This window comes from Phascolarctos cinereus, unplaced genomic scaffold (assembly GCF_003287225.1).
Source record: "Phascolarctos cinereus isolate Bilbo 61053 unplaced genomic scaffold, phaCin_HiC Scaffold_726;HRSCAF=1367, whole genome shotgun sequence".
In the NCBI taxonomy this organism is placed as follows: Eukaryota; Metazoa; Chordata; class Mammalia; order Diprotodontia; family Phascolarctidae; genus Phascolarctos; species Phascolarctos cinereus.
Genome location: NW_027556098.1, coordinates 366293914 through 366318486, shown reverse-complemented (window position 1 = coordinate 366318486; position 24573 = coordinate 366293914). Strand labels below are relative to the sequence as shown.

Here is a 24573-nt window from a genome sequence, read left to right as displayed (position 1 = left end):
AATACAACTTAACAATTGTTTGGATATGGTGGAGAGAGAATGAGAGACAAGGAGATAAGAGAGAGGGAGGGAAGGAGACAGGAGAGGGAGAAAGAGGGAGGGAGACAGGAGCGAGGAAGAAGGAGTGAGAAAGAAGTGGGAGGAGAGAGAGAGAGAATGAATTAAGAATGATCCTAAATTTCAAATTTTGATGACTAGAAGGATGAAAAAAGAAGAGAAGTACTGTTAAGAGAAATAGGAAGGTTTGGAGGTGAGCCAGGTTTAGGGGAAAGAATAATAAGGAATTCCATTTTGGACATGTTGTTTGTAATACCAGCATTCCATCTAGGTGATGATGTCTAGCAGGAAGTAGGTGATTTCAGGCTGGACATTAGCCTTGGATATATACATTAGGAATTCACCTGCATAGAGATGATAATTAAGTCCATGGAAGCTGATTCATGTCATCATGAGAAGATATAAATAGAGAAACAGTCCTAGAACAGAAGTATAGCGAGATAGGCTCTCAGTTGGAGAGGAATGCATATGATCCTGAGAAGTACTAATCAGGCAGGCAGATGAGTATAATGTCATAGAAACCAATAGTGGACAGAATCTCTCAGAGGAAAGGTTGATGGACAATGTTAGAAGCATCAGTTAGGTCAAGAAGTATAAGTACTGAGAAAAAGACGTTGGATTCAGTAGTTTGAAATCGTTGGTAACTTTGGAGGGAGAGAGTTGTTTCTGGGGTGGTAGGATTGGAAGTTAGATTGAAAGAGGTTGAGAATTGAGTGGGAAGTGAGTAAAATGGAGGCCAAGACTTACTTTCTAGGAGTTTGGCTGCGTAAAAGAGGGCTGTAGGATAATAGCTTCAGGGAATGGCAGAGTCATGGAAGTTTTTAAGTATGGCAGGAGATGTAGGTATGTTGGTCAGTAGAGAAGAAGGGACAAACAAGCATATAAGCAGGAAGAAGGTAGCAAAGGAGAGAAGGAGAAGGGTGATCAAAGGGGTAAAGTTATAGAAAAGAGGACATGGAATCAAAAGCAGAAATAGAAAGGTGGAGATTGAAGAGTAGAGAACAGTGAAAGGAATCTCAGAATCCAGAATCCTGAATGTAACCCAGTTATGGGTAATGGTGAGACACAGGCTCTGTCCTTGTGGATCACTGAGTTAGGCTGAAGAGGAAAGCCATGGGAGTTGAGGAGCTTGCTGAACCAGGAGGCCAGGATGTTCAAGGTAGTGTGATGTAGTAGAAAGAATGCTGAACTTAAAGTCAGGAAGATCTGTTATCATCTAGCCTCTGAACAAATTCGCTGTGTGGTCATGGGCAAATCCCTTAGCCTCTCAGAGCTTCAGTTTCCTCATCTGGAAAAAGGGAAAACAATAGCACCTATCTCTCACAAGGTTGCTGTAAGGATCAAATGAGATGATGTATACAAAATGCTTTTCAAACTCTAAAACTCTCTATAAATGTTAGGTAGATGTCACAGTTGATAGAGCACCGGCCTGCAGCTGGGAAAACTTGAGTTCACATCCAGCCTCAAATGCTTACTATCTGTGTGACCCTGGGCAAGTCACTTAACCCTGTTTGCCTCAGTTTTCCTCTTATGTAAAATGGGTTGGAGAAGGAGGTGGCAAACCACTCCAGTATCGTTGGCAAGAATACCCAAAATGAGGTCATGAAGAGTCAGACAAGACTAAAACAACTGGACAACAACAGCAGGTACTTGTTATTTGAAAAGACAACATCAGTGTGTACATTGAAGTACCCAAGTCTGAGAGCGGAGTTGTGTAGAGGATAACTTTGAGATAACTCCTTGAGAGCTACTGGATAGATTTCTCTCCTTTGACTTATGTGATACTACATACTCTCTACTGGTTCTCCTCCTGGTTGTTCTTTCTCAGTCTTTTTGAAGAGGAGAATAGAAGGGAATAAGCAATTAATAAGCGCCTGTTATATGCCAGGTATTGTGTTAAAAGCCTTACAGATATCTCAGTTGATCTTTATAACAACCCTGGAAGGTAGGTACTATTATTATTTCCTCTATACAGTTGAGGAAACTGAGGCATAGGAGTTAAAGTGACTTGCCTAGGGTAACATAGCTGTAAGTGTCTGAGGTTGTATTTGAATTCAGATCTTCCTGACCCGAAGCCCAACTAGCTGATCTCTTATGATGGATTATCATCCTGTCCCATCTTTTCCCACCACTTAAATATGATTATCTCTTCAGGATCTGATTTAGACCGTTTATCCTTTTCTTTATACATTCTTCTTTGATGAGGTCATTTGTTCCCAGAATTTTATTTTTCTCTTCACAGGTAATTCCCAGATCTGTATACTCAGATCTAATCTTGTTCCTGTTTATCAGTTGCACTGTTCCAGCTACATGTCATCTACCTCAAATTCAACATGCCCCAAATTAAACAGCATCTTCTTCTATATAGCCTCATTTTTTCTGAACTTTCCTGTTTTTGAGGCAGACACCCATTCTCTAGTTTCTTAGGGTTGTAACTACCCTTGGAGTTATTCTTATCTCTTCCTTATATCTCATATCCAATCATTTGCTAAGTCTTTTTAATTCTGCCTAAACAATGTCTCTCACATCTCTCCTCCTCTCTATTTACAGAGCCCTTACCCTACAGACCTGCATCACCTTTTGTGTGGGCTTCTTTAAAGGCCTCATAACTGAACTGGTTTTCTTTCTTTCATTCACTCTCTTTTCCATCCTCTACGTAGAAGTAAAAATATTTTTCCTAAGGCACATCTCTAGTCTTCTCACTGTCTGATCCATTGTAGGACAGAGTGTCTAAGAGGAAGGGTTGATGGACAATGTCAAAAGTTTCAGTAGGTCAAGAAGTATAAGTACTGAGAAAAGGACTTTGGAAAACAAACAAATGAACAAAAAAACCAAACAAAAAAGACATTGGTCCAGTCAAAAACCCAAAAAGTTGCCACTTGTACTCTTAAATAAACAAGCTCCTAAGGTCAGTTCTTTCCTCGATTCTCTTGTTTTATTTGTTGTGTATGAATATATAGTGAATTTTAATGATATTGAAATTTATATTGAGCATAAATTTCTGAACATTTTTTCAATAAGTTTGTCTTGTGTTTTAGAGTTCCTGGTCATCTTTTTAAGAACTGTTCTAAGAATTGCAGTCAGCTCTGATTCCAGTAGAGAAAGCAAATTAAAATAAGATACTACACCATGAACACAATCCCAGATGGGACTGTTAAAGGAATAGTTGTGATTAAATATGTAATCGTGGGACCTTAGAGGTCCTCTAGTCTGACTGATACTATAGCAAGGACACTTGTAACATCCCTAACCAGTAGTTAGTCATATAGCCACTGTTGTTATTGTTTTTTAAGTCTTTTATCATAAACTTAGAATCATCAATAAAAACAAACATTTTAGTGTACAAAAACCAAAAAGTTCATGTATATAAACCCATGAATTTCTGTCAGGTACATGCTAATAGGACCTTTTTCTGTTGCACTCTTTCCATCTGTTAGCTGTCACTGAGACCTAGCTCCACTTTAAGGACTCTGCATCTTCAGCTTTCATTTTCCATCCCTAACTTATGGCACTCCGACTCCTGCTTATTGAAATACTGCTTGATCATCATTGTCTTTCCCAGACCTTTACCTCCTTTACTGAGTAGCTTTTCCTCTTTTGAAATCCACACAATTAACATTTTCCTCTCAAAACAAAGTTGTGATAGCTACAGTATATCAATTCCCAGGTCATTCTCTTTCTTTTCTCAAGGAGTTCAGCTTCTACCTCATCATTTTCCTCTTTTCTTTTACTGCAAACCCTAATATCCATGCAGATGCTCCCTCAATCTTGCTATCCTCTCATTTCAGCAGCCTCCTTAAATTTTTTATACCTACTCTTCACTTCACCTCAGTCATACATATGGGTGATCACTCACTGGATCTGGCCATTACCTACAAGTGTTCACTTACCTAATTAGGAACGTAGACATTCCTTTATCTGACCATATCCTTCTGCCATTCTGTCTCTCCCTGCGCTTCAACCCTCTCATGCCTTTTCTTTACCCTCATTGAGATCTATTTCCTCCACTTCTCAGTGCTTTGTGATCAAAGGAAATAATATCTGTAAAACACATAGCACAATGCCTGGAACATAGTAGGAACTTAATAAAAGCTTGTTGTTTTTCCCCTCTTCTTTACTTTCTTAAGCCATTACCCCTTCTCTGCTTTCATTTTCCTCCCTCTCCAACTTTAATGGAAATCGTCAGCCTTTTCAGTTCTGCACTGTCCTCGCTTCTTGAATCCCTTGTCTTTTTGTACTGCTGCCACTGTTCTTTTATCAAAACCCAGCCGTGGATTGTTCCCATCATCTGAATAAAGCTGGAGGAAGTTCCATGACCATATCAGCTTGGGTACATTATAGATTTCATTAGTCCTGCTCTGCAGCAGGGCCGTACTTTCATTTCTCCCTGATTCCTTATCTTATTTCCCACAGAAGCTATTCCAGACTTCTCTTCTCAGCTGGGAATTTTACCTCTTATTTTACTGAGAAGATTTAGATCATTTGAAATACCCTTTCTCCCATTCTCTTCATCTCAAAACTCCTTGACATCATTTCCTACATTCTCCCTATTTCCCTCAATATATGAAAAAAAGCTCTCTTTTTAAAAAGCACTTTGTTCTCCTTTACATTCATCTTCACTATATGTTTACTTGCTTATCTCTTCCTGTCTTCTCCATCAGATTATAGCCTTAACCATCCTTTTTTTAATCTTCAACCTTCCCTCATCAACTGGTTCCTTTTCTGACCTTCAAACATGCCCAAATTTCCCCCATCTTTAGGGGAAAAAATTATCAAACCATATCTTCCCTCAAATTATCATCATACATCTTTTCCTTCCTTTCTCAGCTAAACTCCTTGAAAAAGTTGCTTACTATTGCTAACCCTACTTCCTCTTTCTTCCACTCAAAATGTATTTCACAAAGAGTGTAAGTCACAGAATGTAAGTCAGGTTGACTTACCTGTTCCAAAAAAGGCTTATTAAAAGGTTGGCAGATGAGTAGCAGGGAGGAAAGTATTGGCTGGGGAAAGACAAATCTTAGGTAAGAAGTTTCTTTACCCAAGCCCCAGGGTACTCTGAGATGATATGGATGATGGTACTTGCCATGTTGAGCTCATGGGTATTTTATTATGATGTCCAGATGATGGGGTATACCATGTTGCACTGCTCAGTTTACAGAAGGCAGGTAGGTAGGCATGGTGGATAGAGTGTAGCGTCTGCAGTCAGGGATAATAAGAACACCTACCTCTCAGGGTTGTCAGGAGGATCAAATGAGATAATCATTATAAAATACATAATAGCACCGTGTCTAGCACATAGCAGAGCTATATAAATGCTTATTCCCTCCCTCTCTTTTCTATTTTCCTTATGTACTTTTTAAAAAAGAAGGTTCAGAGGAAGAATGTTGAAATAGAGAATAGAGAGGAATTGAAAGCCCGAAGAACATCTTTAATTCTTTTCTTTTTTCTCACACATTCTGTTGAGTCTTCCTTAGTAATTCTCAGTGCAGCTACTTAGTTCAGATTCTTCTCTTCTTGACTATTTTAATAATTCACTTAAAAATTTTAATAGCCTTCTAAATTACTTTCTTGCCTCTATCCTTTGCCCTAATAATATTCTTTATACATTGCTGTTATTAAGACACCTTTCATAAACCCTGTTTGATTCCCTGTTGCATATGTAATAAGTTATAAACTTGTCTTGGTATCCTAGACCTTCCACAACCTTGATCCAGGCTTCTTTCATGTCTTTATTTGAAGCCATATTCTTTTGTGTTACTCTTCATTCCAGCACAAATGTGCTACTGTTTTTTGTCTCCATTTTTATCTTTTTCATTCTCATTCTCTTACCTTTTCTTGTACGGCTCCTCATACCTAGAATGGGCTCTTCATTTGTTTTTTTAAAAACCTTTCTTTTTTCCTGGCCCCCACTCAAATACCAGTTTGCTTATATTTCTGCTTTCTACTTTTACTTATAAATTAATTATTTGCATAAATGTCATGTTTCCTCTTATTAGATTGTAAATTCCCCATCAGGGTCTGTATCATATCTGTCTTTGTTTCCTTCTTTCCTAGCACAGTACTTTGCATATAATAGGCACTTAAAAATACTTTAAAAAATACCTGTTGAATAATTTGAACTGACCAATTAATTTTTTTGTAGATTACATTGGGGTTATGTTGTTCTGGTCTCAGTTAAGCGTGTTACCTTAACTTGGTAAATCCTATTCCTTCTGCAGTCATAGTTCAGTGTGTCCTCTTTAGTCTTTGTTGGGGGAAACTAAATTTTATTGCCTCTTCTGGTAATGAAGACTTTCCCAGTGTTAGAAAGGAGGGGATTATATCCAGTTATTGAGATTTTAGCAATTCATAGTTAGATTACTCTTTGGGTAAAGGAGAAGTATTCAAATCATCTTTCTCCATGGGACTATCCTTAGGAATTTTTTGTTAATAGAGGCAACAGAGTTGAATGCTTGATTTAAATTTTATGCTTTCATTTAAAAATAATATTTTTTCCAGTTGCATGTAAAAACCATTTTTGCATTCATTTTGAAAATTATTGAGTTCCAAATTTTTTCCCTCCCACCTTTTCTTCCCCCTCCCTGAGACAGTAATCAGCTTGATGTAGGTTACACACGTGCAGTCATGTAAAACATATTTCCACATTAATGGTGTTGTGAAAGAAAACAGGAAAAAAACATGAAAAAATAAAGTGAAAATTATTATGCTTTGATCTGCATTCGGACTTTATCAATTCTTTCTCTGAAAGTGGATAGCATTTTCCATCATAGGTCCTTTGGAATTGTCTTGAATCGTGTTGCTGAGAATAGCTAAGTCATTCATAGTTGATCGTCTTAATGATATTTATGCTTTTATTTTTAAAGGTAATGTTTAATCACATATTAATGTTTTATGTTGAAATTTATTTTTCTACTTTAAGGACTTAAAAAAAAGTTCATTTAACCCTTTGATTGATCCCTCTTTCCCTTTCAATTTCAGAATTCCATAAGACACAACTTATCTCTGAACAAGTGTTTTCTTAAAGTGCCTCGATCCAAGGATGACCCTGGAAAGGTAGGAGATTCCTTTTATTGATTTAAGAAGGTTGAGCCCTTAAGTTGTATTTTTAATGCTTACCCAATACAAGTGAAATACATAATAACAGAAAGGTTAAGAAAGTCATAGAAAAAGTGAAAAAGATTATGTAATCTGAATGTCAGCAACCTTGCAAAAATACCCATGGGGCAGAAAAGCAAAATTAAAGGGAAAGAAACTGTTTGGGAAAGGAATATTTGTGGTAAATATAGGTGATAAAAATCTAACATCCAAAATCTATAAGGATATTATACATGCCTATATTTGTAGTACTAACTTCCCAGTGGAGGAATGGTCCAAAGTTATAAATGGGAAGTTTTTAAAAGAAGAATTAGAAATTCTTAATGGACACTTGGAAAGTTGTTCAAATGCAAATTTGAAAATTAAAAATTAACTGTGAAATTGATAAAAATAACAGTTAAATGTTAGGACTATAACACAATGGGGACTAGCTTATGTCATTGGTGGGACTATTGAGCAGAATTACTAAAAGTCAGAGCTGTACCTCACAGACCACCTTCCTTTTATGTGTAAAAGAAGGCCCTAAGAGGCTGAAGGAAGACTCTTTTCTGAAGGGTGTAGGGAGTGGCACTTTGCAGAAGAGGAGTGAGTGATCCAGTATGGTGACTGGCCCTTGTACTACTAAAAGTTGGTTTTTCTGTCTTCTGTTGTTGACCTGAGAGATAATCTGTTTTGCTAATATCCTTATAAAATAGAATTTGGTTGTATTCTTTTCTTTGTCAAACACCAAAAAGTCCTTATTAGAAAATGGAAGGCTAAAATTCACAGCATAAACAGCTTCTGCTATATTTGTTTTCTGTATAGTTCGGTTCCCTCTTTTTGACTCTACCTTTCTTTCTCTGACCCTACATTCTTTTGAGTTATATTTTGGGTAAAAGAAAATTTTCTTTAAACTATAATGTATTATTTGAACTTGGAATCTGAAGTTACTTGCTCTCTGAAGGACAGGATCCTGATGCTTGTTTTTTGGTGGACATTTACAAATGATAGATTACCAGGTTAGTCTGTGGAACAGTAATTGAATTTTAGTATTCCTGTTTAAATATTTGGGATTCCCATGTTTTTTTAAAAAAATTTATTTATTTTGATTTATCAACAATCACATCCATGTGCTTTTGAGTTTAAATTTTTTCTCCCCCTTCCTTCCCACCACCTTCCTCAGGATGGCACACAATCTGATATAGGCTCTAGATATACAATCTTATTAAACATATTTTCAGAATAGTGATGTTGTAAGTAAAAATTAGAACTAATAGGAGGAACCACCAGAAAGAGGAAACAAAACTCAGCAGAAGAGAAAAAAAAATAGCAAATAGTATGCTTTGATCTGCATTCACATTCCATAGTTCTTTCTTTGGATGTGGATAGCATTTTCCATCATGAGGCCTTTGGAGATGTCCGATTCCCATGTTTTATGTATCAGATGAAGACTTCCCTACCCCAGTTGGTACTCATTAAGTTTAATGGGAGGCAGCACTAATGTCTTGTCAAGAGTATTGGTCTAGTAGCTCTCATTATCTCTTGCCTAGATCATTTGAAAAACCTGCTATTTGAAGCAGCTAGATGGCAGAGTGGATAGAGCACCAGCCCTGCAGTCAGAACGACCTAAGTTCCAGTTCAGCCTCAGACACTCAACACTTAACTAGCTTTGTGACCCTGGGCAAGTCACTTAACCCCAGCTGCCTATGGGGAAAAAAAAAAGAAAAACCTACCTGTTGATTCCTCCTTCTCTAGTCTTACCTCTCTCTAATTTCTGTCTTCTGCAAAGCTGTTAAAGGGATCTTACTGAAGTTCAGGCAAGTCTGACTAGGTCACTATTCCAAACATTCCATAATGGCTATAGGACCAAATATAAACTTTTTTTCACATTTAAAGTCTTTCCCTATCTGCCTCAACTTCATCCAGCTTTGTTGCTTTCCTGCATTCTATCCTCAGCCAAACAGCCTCTATCTGTTTCTCATACAGGGCTCTCCATTTCTCATCATCAAACACTTTTTCACGGACACTCCCTGCCCCCCATACACACACAGTGGTCTTCTTCACAAATTGCCTTGTGTTGACTTTGTGTATAGTTTGATAACCATTACATTTGTACATGTTATCTCCCCTGGTGAAATAAATGTAGGCCTCATGAAAGCAAGGACTGCCTTCTTTACCCTCGTCTGAGGTCTAGTGCAGTTGCATCCTACAGATGAGACCATTGAGACCCAGCAAAGGAAAATTATCTGTCTGAGATCTTACAACTAAGTTAGTGGCAAAGCTAAGACCAAGTTCCATTTCTAAGCTCAGTCACTACTGCTGGTTCTCACTGGTCTCGTCTCAATTCACTGGATAACTCTGGGGGAAATATAAGTGTGCTATTGGGTAGTTTGACTATTCTCCCCTAACTGGACTAAATACCAGGCAGGTCAGGGTAGTGATTTGACCCAGTAGTGGTGAGGCCCTTATTCAACCTGTTTCTGACGGCTGTGCCTTAGAACTGTTATAGTTAGGAGAGGTGGAAGGAGGAAAGCAGCCTGTGCATGGAAATGTTTGTTTATAGAATTCAGATCAAACATTGTTAAAAGTACTTATAGATGCAAATCACTTTACTGGTGCTGGGGACACAAATACAAAATGAAACCATGGTTTGCCTTCAAGGAACTTGCATCTTCCTTAGTGAACTAAGAGTTCATTAGGGATTTGAAGTCTGTTAGTGACATATGAGACATGTACCTAGCTGGTATTTTTTGGTTCAGTTTCTTTTAATACCCCTGATGTTGTAAAAGACTTTGCCCAGGTTTTAAGGTTGCTGAAGACCCTCTTTGTCAAAAGTTCCCCATACCTCTTTATTGTGTAGTATTGCTATATTATTGTCTCTTCTTTCTTGCCTCTGTCTCCAAAATTAACATTTGTGGCCCTCTACTCCACTTTTTTTTCATTCAGCTTTCATCTCTGTTGTTTGCTTCTTTCAGTTTATTGCCTTTAAAGAAAATCTCTAAGTTCCTAATTTGACTATGTTCTGATTTCTCCATTTCCTTTCTTCTCTAACTAGGAGTTTGATTTTTTTCTCTTGCTGCCTCTTTCCGTACTCTTAAGTACACCATATGTATAAATAGTGATATCTTGGTATAATTCTAAGACTGCTAGTCTCTACTTTCTTCCTTCATATTTCTTTATATTGTACCTGTCATTTTTAATGGGAATATAGCATTTCATAGTTCAGCTGTTCTGCACATTTAGGTTTATTTATTTATTTATTTTTGCTAATTGGAAAAATGTAACTATAAATATCTTTGTATTAATCTTACTTTTTTCTTTGTAATTTCATCCTTGGAGTATTTCTCCAGTATTGAGATTATTTGATCACAGGGAATACTTAATTTTGTTACTTTTGTTGTTCATTGTGAGATTATTCTCCAAAATGGATTCCATCAGTTTGTAGTAACATCAGCATCATATGTGTAACCTTTTCCTTTTTACTACATTAATTCTTCATATTTTAAGTGGCCTTTATATTTAAAGTGGCCTTTAAGAATTAGAGTAAAAAAAAAAAAGAATTAGGGTCAAGAAGGTTAGACCTTAAAGTTATCAATATAGAGATATGACGTATAGTTGGCGGTTCAGGATTAAGGAAGTAATTTGGGAAAGCAAACAGTTTTATATGCAATACACTGACTTTTTAAAGACAGACTTGATTTGTTTTTCTTATACCTAGTTTTTCCTTGTTAATTGCCTCTCTGAACAGTACTTTGCTTATCTATAAAATGAAGACATTCTCTAAATATCTTTCTAGATCAACATCTATGATTCTGTTACCTTTAGGGATGCTGAGAAAATAACTTTACCCGTAGCTGCTCTATTCAACTCCCCACCCTAATGTATGTCATTATTCTAGCTTCAGAATTCTATAATTCTACTTCCTTGAGGTTATTGTCAAGGAAAACAGCTGTGTCTTGATGATAACAGCAGCAGCAATAAGCATTTATTAAGTGCTTAGCGTGTTCCAGTCACTGTCCTAAGCATTGGGGATACAAAGAAAGGCAAAAACTTGGTCCTTACCCTGAAGGACCCCACATTCTAATAGGGGAAATACCTTGCAGACAACTATATATATACAAGAGGATGGCACTTGAGCAGTGCAGGGGACTTTGGTGTGGGATTCCTGCCTTGGTTATCCCTCTGCAAGTTGGGCTAGATGCTGAAAGTGAGGCCTAATTGTGAGCTTGATGTTTGAGCCAGACAACTACCGCTTACTTCTCAGTTTCCTCCTTTCTTTGTGTACCGCACAGGGTCTTCCTGCCCAAGAATGTCACCACTGCCACCATTAGGCACAGGTCTCCTTATTCCACCCAGGATCTGTGACTCAGAACTGGGTAGTGGATGACAGAGCTGTCAGTTCACACCTGCACCCATCGTGGTGCCCTGGTATGGATCTGGTGGTACCACATTATGAGTCTGGGGACCTCCTCTTGCCCTGTGCATGGCCTATGCATGGCCTTTTCCTGGGCACTTGAGTATTCCCCATATGGTGTGCTTCTGGCAGACACTATCTGCAGTGCCCAAGGACCTCCCTTTTCTGTCTGCCTGTGCCAAACCTGTGGTCAAAGGATTCACGGATCTTTTCTACATTTCTCACCAGGATTCAGTCTGGTGCATTTTCTAGATCTTTTTGGAGGGGTTTATGGATGGGGAGCTTACTTACCACATTGCTTCTTCCCACTATCCCATGTTGGCCCCCTCATCTCCACCCCACCGTATAGCATTTAAATAGGACACTAATTAGAGGAGGGCGAGAGCACTAACAAATTGCAGAATTCGAGAAAGGCTTCTTATAGGAGGTGCTCTCTGAGCTTAGTCTTGAAGGAGATGGGAGGTCAGGAAAACATTCATTCCACGTGGGGGAGAAAGCAAAGCAAAAGGAGATGGAATGCTAAGTTCTAGGAATAGCAAGTAGGCTGATTTGTCTGGAACATGAGTGTATGAAGGGAAATAATGTGAAATAAGCCCAGAAATGTAGACTGGAGCCAGATTGTGAAATTTAAATGTATTATTCTAGAGGTAATAAGGAACCAGTGAAGGTTCTTTAAAGGTTAAATGCAGCCTAACTGATAAGCAAATGTAGATTAGCTTATACAGAATTTTAGAATATTGTATTTGAAACCCAGTTATAATGTACTGGCCTTTATTTACAGGAGTGATGCTACTGATTGACCATCAGTTGACTTGTTTTTCTGTTACTGGTGAATAAAGTATGTTGCCTAGTCTCAAATGTGATCAGTAAGTATGCATTGATGTGGTGTTAGGCTAGTGTTGGTAACTGTGCACCTCAATCAGTCAGTCAGTAAACATGTATTAAGTGCCTGTTATGTGCCAGGCACTAAGTGCTGGGGATTCCAAAAAACAAACAAAATCCAAATTAGTCTCTACCCTGAAGGAGCTTACAATCTAATGGGGGAAGACTATATACAAAAGGAAGCCGAAAGGAAGGGGTGAGGAGGTGGCCAGGGAAGGTATCCAATGTGGGGGCATGGTGGAAAAGTGTGAGAAATCCCAGAGCGGTGCTGCCAGTCGAGAACTGAGAAGTTCTGAGCTAAGCTCCCTCCTTAAATGGTTGTCGAGTTCATGGCTCCACCTTCCAGTCACGGGACTCAGGGTGGTGATGACATAGAACCCCAAGGCTGATGGGATCTTGCAGGGTGAGGAGGTTTTACCAATAATTAACTTCCTGGGGCCTGTTGGAGAAGTTAGAGAAGTCCCAAAGTAGTACAACCAGGCGCTTTAGGGACAAAAGGAAACTATTGGCCTGTGAGGGGTCAATCTCATGGTCTTGCTTTCATTAATACTGTGCTCCAATTAGTTGAGTTTACCAGCCTTTTCAGTAAACATTTGTTAAAATGCCTACCTTCAAGTTTTGGGTAAAATCTCACATTTCGGACTTGAAGGTCTACATTAATGCTAGTGCCTTTCTTCTGAGATTACCTCTAGTTTATCACGTATGTAACTTGAGCGTACAGCAAGTTGTTTGTAGCTTAGATTGTGATCTCCTTGATGTAAGGGACAGGTTTCTGCCCTTTTTTGTATTCCCAGTGCTTAGCACAGTATGTGGCACATAGTTAAATGCTTAATAAATGATTGTTGTTGACTTGACCTTGTAGAAGGCACATTTAGTTATGATAGAGCCAAGCACCGTTTATCTTTACCAATTGCTCATTCCCCTTTGTCCCACACCTGGAAATCCTTCAAATCCAATCTGGCCTACCATTTTATTATGACAGTACTTTTTGCAGCTATCAAGTTGAAGGTTCCCTTATTTGCTTCTGATTGCTTTTGCTTCCACCATCAAACAAAGGGAATTTAACCATTTTTTTTTTCTTTTTTAAAGGCTGTAATCCCAAAGAAGAAGCTGTATGTCACGGTCCTTTTCTGTAGTATTTCCCTGTAGCCATCATGAGTGTGAGGCATTTTAGAGAGGTACATTTTAACCTACTGCGCAAATTACTTGTGAAATGGCAAAATTACCAATTTTTTTTACTCCTACAGTAAATCTTCTAACTTTTTACGTCTTCAAAACAATTTTAAAGCATGTAATGTATTGCTTTTGTGACAATCACTTATTTTACATGCTTAGCATGGAGTTCATGAACTTTTGGCACATTCTTTAATTCTTCATCATGAAACTACACTTTTTAGCACATTGGATATTAAGCATGTTTTTGGTGAATAGTATGACTTTCCAGTATAGCCTTAATTAGAATTCATTATTTTCATTGGGCTTTAATTTAGGCACATTTCCAGACCACTGAATCATGTTTTATTTCCATAATTTGGATAAATTTTTAACCTTTCATGACATGTGGCATGGTGAAAGACAGTTGTAAATTTCCATTTAGGAATTTTTCTAGTTTTCAAACAGTTCTTTTCAGCACATTAATATAATTATCAAAGATCATTCTTCCTTCAGTGGGAACAAGATTTCCAGGCTCATTGGAAGCAAAAACATTTCAATAATTTTTTTTTTTTGAGAGAAGGATAACATTTCCCACATCTAGGTGAGACCTAGACTTCTTCTGACAACAGCTTTGGTATATAAATTTGAATGAAAAAATGAATTTCATCAATTAATATTACCCTTTCTAAATCATCAGTACTCCAACTACTTTTTATATTGTCTTGCCCATAACAAGTGTTTTTCCCCCTTTCATGACAGAATTGCTGGGTTTTTTTGTTTTTGTTTTTTCTTTTTAACTTGTCTTGCTGTTCTTCCTTCTTAAAGAAGCCTATGCTACACTGTAGAGGAATCGATTATAAGCCTTGCTATTCTCCTCTGAAGATCTGTGCTTGTTTCTTGAGCAGTAGTTTTTCAGTCCCTGGGTTTTTGTTGTTTGTTTTCAACTGCACTTTATTTTGTTCATTGGTATGACTGATCTTACTGCGTTGTAGGATTGGATGATCCTTGAAATACTGGATTTCCCTAACTCTGCAATCTCTAACAGTCACTGAAGTGTGTTCTCTAAGAGTTTCAACTTTTGCATGTTTCTTTGAAGTAATATCCATTCTTTAAAACCACAGAATTAAAAACATAACAGAGGAGAGAGAACAATCAAACCAAAACCATTGATGCAGCTGATAGAACTAAAGCAAAACCAGCTCAGTCTCATTTCATTTGTTCAAGATCAGATGTTGTGAGTCAGTCTGGTGTCACTGAATCACACATGCATGACCATTACTGTCACAAAGTGAAAGCATATACAAATATTATATGTTCCCAGTAATTCATTGTCTATGTAGGAAGCCAGTTTCTAGGTACAGTATTCAGCATAGTTAAGTAGTACAGTTTAGTTTAGATCCTTGTTGCAATTTGTTTCCTTTCAAGCTAGCTAGCTTTCTCAGTTTTGGAGGAATGCAACATCTTGTTTGGTAAACATCTAAGTGTAGCCCTCAGTTCTGTGTTGAAACTGTTTCATAGCTACCTCATATACCAGTTGTTGATTCTGAACCTTGCTTTCACACTTGGAAAGCCTTCAAATCTTCTCTGGTCTACCGTCTTATTATGGCAGTAATTTTTGCAATTTTGCTGATTTCTCTCATGTTACAGAGCATCTGTCTTAATCTTTAGCATCATGTGAAATTTCTTAAACTTTTATTTTTCTGATTTAAAGAAATAAAACTTTTTCTTCCTAGCATTTGCCTTTTCCCTCTTTGTTTCCTAGAAAATCTGTCCTTGGTTTAATTTTTCAGACCACCATTTATCATTTCTTGTAGGACATTTTGTATTATTGTATTTGGTCTTAGTAGTTCTGATTTCAGTGACTTGGAACCTATTAGGCAAAAGAGTTTTGTTGTAAATGTCTACGTCTATGCATTTAAATCTTGAGCATGCAATACTTGTCTGCTAGCTTTTGTAAATATTGCTCAGGCTGCCGGCTTAATTCCCAAAGACTCATTCTACTGGTGAAATTTGATTGGTTTAGGATATATGAAATACTTTATAACACTAGGGACTATTAAATATGTGAAAATTTAAAATATCCAGTTGTTGGTGGTATTTTCAATGTTTTCAAAAATCATTTGGAGCATTCAAGCTATAGTATTCAGTTGTTCAGTGGTCGCCTTAGTCTTTTTGTTTGTTTGTTTTTTTAAGTAAATGGGGTTAAGTGACTTGCCCAGGGTCACACAGCTAGTAAGAATCAATTGTTTGGTCTGAGGCAGGATTTGAACTCAGGTCCATCCTGATTTCAGGGCCGGTGCTCTATCCACTGTGCTACCTAGCTGCCCCTACCTTAGTCTTATTGTAAATTCAGTCATTTGTTCATGTGGTACTTGTATCTTTGTATACCAAAAATGATATTCCCTAATACCATTAGTTTCCCTGAAATAGGAAGACATTAAATTTTTTGGGAGGGGGGGATAAATTTATGTAGCAGAATACAAGATCTCTTTTTCTAAATTAATTTTTATACTTAATTTTGGGTATAATTCATATTCCTCTTTTTCCTTAGTCCTATTTTTGGTTTACTTCAGTAAGAATCTATGATTTCATTACACTTAATAATTTTGAATACAACTCTTGACCCTCATTTTCCTTAGTTTTATTTTACATAAATGTTTCATCATTATAGGTTATTTACTTTCTCTGGACCTTGGTTTCCTCATTTGTAGAATGAGAGAATTATACTAAATCTATAAGGTCCCTTCCAACCATAATTTTTATGATTTTATGCATTGAGTAAATAATTTATATGTGACACTTGTGATAAAAATTATCTGTGGGTCTACTGATTAAGTACATGCAGAGATCGTTATCTGCAGATTTTATTTGTGCTCCGAGTGCAAGTCTAAAAAGTCAGAGAGCTTAGAGTATGAGCTTCAGCAGTCTTATATAGAATGTGAATATATAAGCAATATAGAAAAGTGAAATTTTACTTTTTAGAATGGGAAGATAAGAGTATACATGTCTTAGAACGAGTAACAGAAGGGGGTAAGATTCGGTTATCTGCTATTTGGTGAAAGCAGGAGCTGTGGCTTCTTTCCCAGCCTTGATTTTGCAGATGTTGTGACCTGAAGGGAGGGAACAATGTCTGGAAGTTCAAAATAGAGACTTGGGGCAGTGTCCTCTTCTTAAAGTGATGGCAAGAAGTCTGAGCCAGAGTTTCCTTTCCATCACAGTCTCCCATCACAGTGACAGCAAGAATCCTGAGCCAGAAATTCTCTTGCCACACAACTAATATGTTGCTCAGTTGACAGTGGGTACCCTTATATTAGTGATGATTGAGTTTTGCAGAGAGGTGAGTGAGCTTAAGGGGGGGAAGGGAATTGGCCTGTAGAGTGCCACAGATTATGCATTGACAGTTCCACTTAGTCAAAGCCTTTAGGCAAGAAATTGCCTCCAGCTGTTTAACTCTTGTAGGAGTGGTTGGTATCCCGTGTGACTTAGTTATTTTAGGCTCACCTTCTAAGTTAGGCCCTCTGGGTATGTAATAATTGGTTATTTGGTTGCCATTTCTTCTCAGCTTTTAGCATCTATACTGTACTGCTGTATTTACATTCACAATACTGTAGTACTCTACTCATCAGTGTTGGTGGGAGCTATTTACTTAAAATGGAAATGATATTTGTATATTTGTAAAATCTGTTTAATAGAGTTCTTATGGGGAAAGTACTTAATCTTACAGCTGTATAAGCTTTAGTTAATATTGGTAAATTATTATGTGATTTTAAGCAATTGCTATATCAAATTAGGCCTGTTTATGTTCACAACAAGATATTTAATGATGGCTGTAGGAAAATGACTGCCTGATTTGTCATGATCATTGCAGTTTTCTCACTATAGTCTACTCTGTTAACTGTGTGTGAATAATACAAAAATCATTTGTTTGATGTTGGAATATTTTCTGTCCTATACTGGCATCAGACAGAATACCTCCCAATTATGTTTATTTGAGCTGTTGGATTTTCTCTCTGTACATTGTTATGGAAGGAGAATTGGTGAAGGACTGTTGTAAATTTCCATTTAGGAATTTTTCTAGTTTTCAAACAGTTCTTTTCAGCACATTAATATAATTGTCAGAGATCATCCTTCCTTCAATGGGAACAAGATTTCCAGGCTCATTGGAAACAAACACATTTCAATAATTTTTTTTTTGAGAGAAGGATAAAGTTTCCCACATCTAGGTGAGACCTAGACTTCTTCTGACAACAGCTTTGGTATATAAATTTGAATGAAAAAATGAATTTCATCAACTAATATTATCCTTTCTCAATCCAACTACTTTTTATATTGTCTTGTCCGTAGCAAGTGTTTTTCCCCCTTTCATGACAGAGAATTCCTGGGGTTTTTTGTTTTTGTTTTTTCTGCTTAGTTCTGCTTAGAACTTTACTAAGAGTTGCCAGTTATTATGTGAAGACTTATTGTCTGTGATGCTCTTCTGGACCTTAAGTTTGGTTGCTAACTTATTGTGTCTGTGCCATATTTGAGGATAGAGGCCAAATTACTTGTTTCTTTTTATCTCTAGAGCCTCCAAAGCCCCAGCACATTGTCTCATTCGTTAGGAGATGCTCATCAAATGTGTGTTGAATGAATGAATGAATGAATCAGTGTTTGATGGTGATTAAATGATCTTATCAGTCTCTTTATTTTACTAGTGCTTTCACATGTGCTCTTGCTATTTCCCCGGGACTAGTGCTTGAGTATAGGGATCTGAGATATTGTCTCAAGACCAGAGCTATCAGTTGAGGCCTGAGCTAGATTAAAAGTAGTTGGAAAGTGATTAACAAAGTAAATAAAAGCACAGTACAATACCATACATATAATGTTTTTATTTCAGTTTGATACTAGTAGGCCAGACTTAATGTAGCAAGTGATAGTCCTACTGGCTATTCCCTATGCCTGAATATTTTTCCTGTCAATCTCAAACTCTTAGAATCCCTGGGGGGAAAAAAGAAAAGGAAAAGTATAAGAGAATAGGATAAAAGGAAACATGGAATTAGCAGTCATAACTGTGAATGGGAATGGGTTGACCTTACAAGAGGATAACAGAATGTATTAGAAACCAGGAAACAAAACCTTTGAAACAAAAAGATTTACACAGAGTTAAAATGAGGTACTGGAGCAGAATTTATTATGCTTGACCTAAAAATCTCAGACCAAAAAAAGGCAAAAATAGATCTAATTAAAAGAGATAAACAGGGAAACTACATTTTGCGAAATGGCACTGTAGACAATGAAGTTATCATCAGTACTAAACATATATGGCAAATCACATAGCGTTTTAAGTTTTTAAAGGAAAAGTTAAATGAGTTACAGGTAGTAAGAGAAAGTAAAACTAGAATGGTGGGAGGACTTTAACATATCTCTCTGAGTCTTAGATAAATCAAATAAAAAAAATCAAAAAGAAACAAAGGACCTGAGTAGAATTTTGGAAACATGAGATATGATGGACCTTTGGAGAATTTTGAATGGAAATAGAAAGTCTCTCTTATTTCTCAGCTGTGCCTGGCACCTTCACAAAAATTGGTCATGCATTAGGGCATAAAACCCTCAAAAACAAGTGCAGAAGATTAAAAAAAAATGTTAAATGCATCCTTTACCAATCATAAGGCAATAAAATTACATCAAACAAAAGATTTTTGAAGCAGAGATTAAAAATTAATTGAAAACTTAGTCTTCAAGAATGGGTGGGTCAAAGAACAAATCGTAGAAATAATCAGTAATTTCATTAAAGATAGTGACAACAATGAGAAAACATACCAAAATTTTTGAGATGTAGCAAAAGCAATAATCAGGGGAAATTTTATATCTCTAAACTCTTTCATCAAAATGAAACTAAAAAAAGAACCTTAAATACCAGTCAATTTAAAAAACCCCAAGTAAACACCAAAATATAAATCCTGAAAATTAGAGAAATTAACAAGATTGAAAGTTTAAAAAAATCCATTGAATTAATAAATAAGACTAACAGCTAGTTTTTTTTTTAATGAAAAAAGTAAAATAGACAAGCCATTAATTTGCTTTAGAAAAAAGAAAAAGTAAAGCAGATTACTGGCATCAGACATGCAAAAGGTGAATTCATAACCAATGATGAAGGAATGAAAGCAAAACAACTCCCAAAGCCGCCTTTTAGAGGGCCCAGAAGGTTGGTGAACTTTTCATTTCCCCTGGGTCTGCACTGTTTGTTTTTGACTCCACCATCATCATGGCCTTGATTTGAATACTCTCTGCACCTTCCTGTCCCCAATCCTTTTCAGCTTCATGTGAATATATCTTCTCTTGTTAGCTTGTAAACAAGTTGAGCGCAGAGACTATCTTTTTCTTAGTTGTATCCCAGTTACTTAGCATAGTGCCTGACACATAGTAGGTGTTTAATGAATGCTTATTGTATTATAAATTGTCTCTTCATTTTTGGTCCAACAATGGCCAAGTGGTATATCCTAAGTTAAAGCCAGTTACTTGGGTTGGTGGATATAAAATAGTCTTCCCTCACTGGCAAATGTAAATTTTTTTGATGGAGGAACTAACAGGTACAAGGAGCTATTCTGCATAAACAAAAGATACCTGGTAGGAATTGGGAGCTGCCCTTTGACTGCCTTGTCATTATGACTACTTATACTGTCATTTGTTTCATAATATGTAGTTAGGGATTGTCAGTTTTTAAATTTTCTTTTCTGATAGACATTTACTAGATTTGGGAGGTTATTAGTATAGAGAACATACTTATGTGTGTTGGGCTAACCCAAAGAATAATTTAAGCCTGTAATCATCTTTTGCTCTTATTAAAGGTGAACTGCTGATTCAAATTAGTAAAAAATTTTCATTTATTTACCACTTACATAATTGAAACAGATACTGTTTATGAACATGTAGTTTTCTATGCTTTCACTGTATTGTTTACTGGCATAGATGAACATCTCAAATCAGAGCTGTATAGGAAACATTTCTGTGCTTAGTTTTGTAGGTTTTTAAAACAAGTCTGTGTTAATCAGGACAGAAAGCTAACAGGTGACGTAGGCACCTGTTGAGTCAAAATATACAATAATACATAGAATCAACTTATTTCACATTGGGACTTGAGTTCAAGGGCCAGTCATTGATATATTACTACATCTCATTTTCATGTTCTCATTGATACCCATAACTGTTTTGCTTATTCTAAGTCGTTTGTTGAAATTGTCTGTTTTTTTCTCCTGTAACTTACAGCCTGACAGGTCTGAAAGGAAAGAACTTTTCCTCTCTCCCTTTCTATTTCCAAAGAAAGTTATAAGCCAGGTGGCAGTTTTCTGCTTTGGGCAGTACTATGCCTAAATCTTAACAATAGTCCTCTGTCTGTTCCAAAAATTAAAAAGCAGGTTGTTGAATGAAGAGAACTAACTGCATGTGGAAATCAAGTGACTTATTGGTTCTTTCTAAAAAGTTCTTTGCCATGTGACTTCATTATTTAGTTTAAAGTGCTATGAATGTGCAGATGTTGGATAAACCAAAAAAAAAAAAACAACAGTCCAATGTAAGTATCAAATACATTTCAAGTTCTAATGTATTTTTGATTACGCATCATCCTCTGCTGCTTCTCTCTATTATCATAGAAAGTAAAAAGCTGACTAAAGTTTTTCTGCTTTTTAAAAATGATTATAAGGAAATGATAATTTTCTTCAAAAAGTAGGAATCACACATTGTTTATCTGTAAAATTAGAATTAATTTTGTATTCCATTTTTGAAAAATCATCAATCATTGTTAGACTATACAAGTCAAATCCACCAATTTAAAATTCAAAGAAATTAGAACTGTGACATATTTACAGATCTTAGTCAAAGCTTCTCTTCCTAAGTGGAATAAGGAAGAAAAAAAGAACTTTTAATGGTCATCACCCTTGTTTGTATTAAACTAGGTTGTTCACATTAAATGCTCACATACATCTGAAAAATCAAGAAATAGAGAAATATTTAGTGCCCTTTTTAAATTATGGCCAATTTCCAGTACAGATAATAGCTGCTGTTTTGACTTTCCAGCTCTTTTGTCTGAAAATAATTCTTTGGTTTCTTCTTGATGTTGTATTGCCTCCCTTCTCTGGCCAAAAAAGGATGCTAAAATATATGTGTTCTAAATGAAAGAATCTCCATATTTTTCATGAAGTGAAGTGTGATGTTCATCATTCCTGGAGTGATTGATCTCTTGTATTTTCTACTATTTTTTTCCCCCTTTTGACTTTGTTTTAATATTTCTTGTTGTCTCATGGAATCATTGGCTTCTCTTTATCCCATTCTAATTTTCAAGGAGTTTGTTTCTTGGGCAAGGTTTTATGCTTCTTGTGCCAAGCTGTTAATTTCTTTTCTAGTTCTTTCTTCCACAGCTCTCGTTTCTTTTACAGTTTTCCGTCAGGTGCTTTCATTCTGTTTATTTAAAAAAAAAATTTAAGTTCTTTTTTAAACACTTCATCTCTTCCAGAAATTCTGATTGAGTTTGTTAACAAACTATTTTTCTCTGAGGCACTGCTTGTAGATATTTTGGAGTCATTCTCTTCTGTGTTAATATCCTGAGCACCCCTGCTATCATAATAGCTCATTATGGTTGGATTCTTTTTTGATTTGCCCATTCTTCCAGCCTACTTCCTGGAGACTTTAGACTTGATGTTAGGTCTGGACTCTGGAGCACTTCTGGAGGGAAGGTCTGGGCTAGACCTGTTGCTACTTTCCTGGGGTACTGGGTATTATGTTAGTGCAAGATCTCAGGGACTGACTCGGGACCCGTAAGCTTTCATTGTTCCCACAGTTGTCTGAGCCAGGGCAAAAGTCTGATTGCTACCTCCCTGGTCTGATCTCTGCAAGTTCCTGACCTGGGTTTTTGTCTGAGCAAGTGAAGAGTGCTGCTGGATTTTGTGCCTATCAGCCGATAGAAAAGCTTTATTGTCTCAGAACAGCAGAATTATAGACTCCTCTTTTGTTAGGTCCTGCCCTGATTATTCCTTTGCAGGATGGACTAGTTGTTGGATGTGAGACCTGGCTTTTATGCATCAGGTCTGAGCCACACCAGTGCTGCTGCTACCATCATCAGAACTTGCTCTTTCTGAGCTGCCCAGAGCCTCCCTACTCTAAACAAGCTGTGGTGGGCAATGCCTTTCTCATTCTGCCCTAGATTTTTAACCTGAAATTGGGTGGTAGATGACAAAGCTGCCACTTGGCACCTGGATCCTGTCACAGTATCCTGGTGTAAGTTTTAGGGTGCCCATATAGGTCCAAAATCTTCTCCCTTGGTCCCAGAGAGATGTGCTCACATGCAGTGTGCCCCTGGTCCAGCCTGGCTCCAGCGTCCGAAGATCTCGTTGTTACAGTTTCATGGTGTGTTGTGGGGTCATCTCAAAGAATTGAGAGTCAGATCACCTCTAATCCATGATTGGCATTTTTTGATGATTGATGTCTCTCAGAAGCAGGGTAGGTTCCAAGAGAAACCAACAGTTTAATAAAAAATTTATAGTGTGTTGATGCTGATTATACAACAAAAATTATGAATATTAAGAAGGCAGGAGGGGTTTGTTAAGGAATTAGGTAGCAGGTGAGGGGTCCCTTGGTGTCATGCTGCTTTCTGATTGGTTAGCTATTTTGGTCCTGTCTAGTCAAAATGGATAGTTAGGTATTCTGGTCCAGTCTTGGGCTAAATGGATGGTGTGATTGTGATTGAGCACAAGAACATGCCTGTTCAGATATGTGAATTGAATCTGGGGGCAGTGGCTGTATTTAGTCTAGGGGCTTGTGATGTGGTTAAAGCTAGATTGTGTGGTCAAATCAGGGCATGTTTGCTGTTCCGTGGGGCCCATAAGGAAGTTATAATATTGGAGTTGGGGGCAGCTTTATTAGGATTCCAGGAGCAGCTAGGTGGCGCAGTGGATAGAGCACCAGCCCTGGAGTCAGGAAGACCTGACTTCAAATCTGGCCTCAGACACATAACACTTACTAGCTGTGTCACCCTGGACAAGTCACTTTAACCCCATTGCCTAACCAGCGTGCGCCCCCCCCATTAGGATTCCATCATTCTTGTCTATGTCCTTGTGCCAAGCTGGGCTAGACAAAGGACTCCCTGTAACTTTTTTTCTGGATTTCTCCCATCAGGATTTAGTCTGCATAATTTTTCTAGATCTGTTGGGAAGAGTTTGTGGAGAAGAGCTCATTGCATTGCTTTTTATCACTCCACTATCTTGGCTCCATCTTTTAATGTAAATTTTGAAAAATGTAATGTAGGAATAAAAAGCTGTCTGTTTCTTGCATGTAAGAAGATAAGTATTTAGTAATGAAGCCAAACTGGCTGCATAAGATGGGTGGGGCAGTTCTCTCAGTTCTTGTTCATTTTGTTTTGATCCATCTGAGGAAAGTAGATATAAAGTTGGGTTGGAGCCTGGAGGACCTTAGTCAAAGTCCCGCCTCTGACTCGGTGCTCTAAGCAACTTTTTACATGAGTTATGGAGAAGGTGCTGACCAATGTTGATAGAGGGAATTTTGTCATCTTTGAGTTCCCTATTCCAGTGAGATCACAGGTCATTTCTTTATCCCTAAATTCTCCCTCCCCTATCAAATACATTCTTGCCAAGAAAACTCTCTTGTAAAGTCATATTCTGTGGCTGAATAGCCAGATGCTAAAGTTCCAAGATTAGTCACTCATATTTTATTGTTATCTTTTCTTTCTGTTCTATAGTATTAAAAAATTGTTGCCACTAGAGACCTTGCAAGGTATTGTCAAATGGTTTCAGCATCAGAAACAGATATGGTTTTGGCTATGGAAATGGGCACTAAAGAAGATGTGTTACCATGTGTCCTGCAAGTGAACCCTCCTGAATGTGTTGTCTTTCTCTGTGTGTGTGTGTGTGTGTGTGTGTGTGTATGTGTGTATGACTGTGAGCTCCTTGAGAAGAGGGACTGTTGTGCTTTTCTGTTTATCTCCAGTGCTTAGCACAGTGCTT

At 37.2% G+C, this 24573-nt stretch overlaps 1 protein-coding gene across 4 annotated transcripts in view; it reads left to right on the top strand.

Moving 5' to 3' along the window:
• The window catches only part of FOXJ3 (forkhead box J3), a 167277-nt gene that overhangs the window by 80376 nt on the left and 62328 nt on the right, over positions 1–24573 (top strand). For all 4 annotated transcript variants that reach the window (XM_078145506.1, XM_020983437.2, XM_020983434.2 and 1 more), the window contains one exon: positions 7036–7110. In XM_078145506.1, the coding sequence (XP_078001632.1) occupies positions 7036–7110 (75 nt within the window). The remainder of the gene's footprint in view (positions 1–7035; positions 7111–24573) is intronic.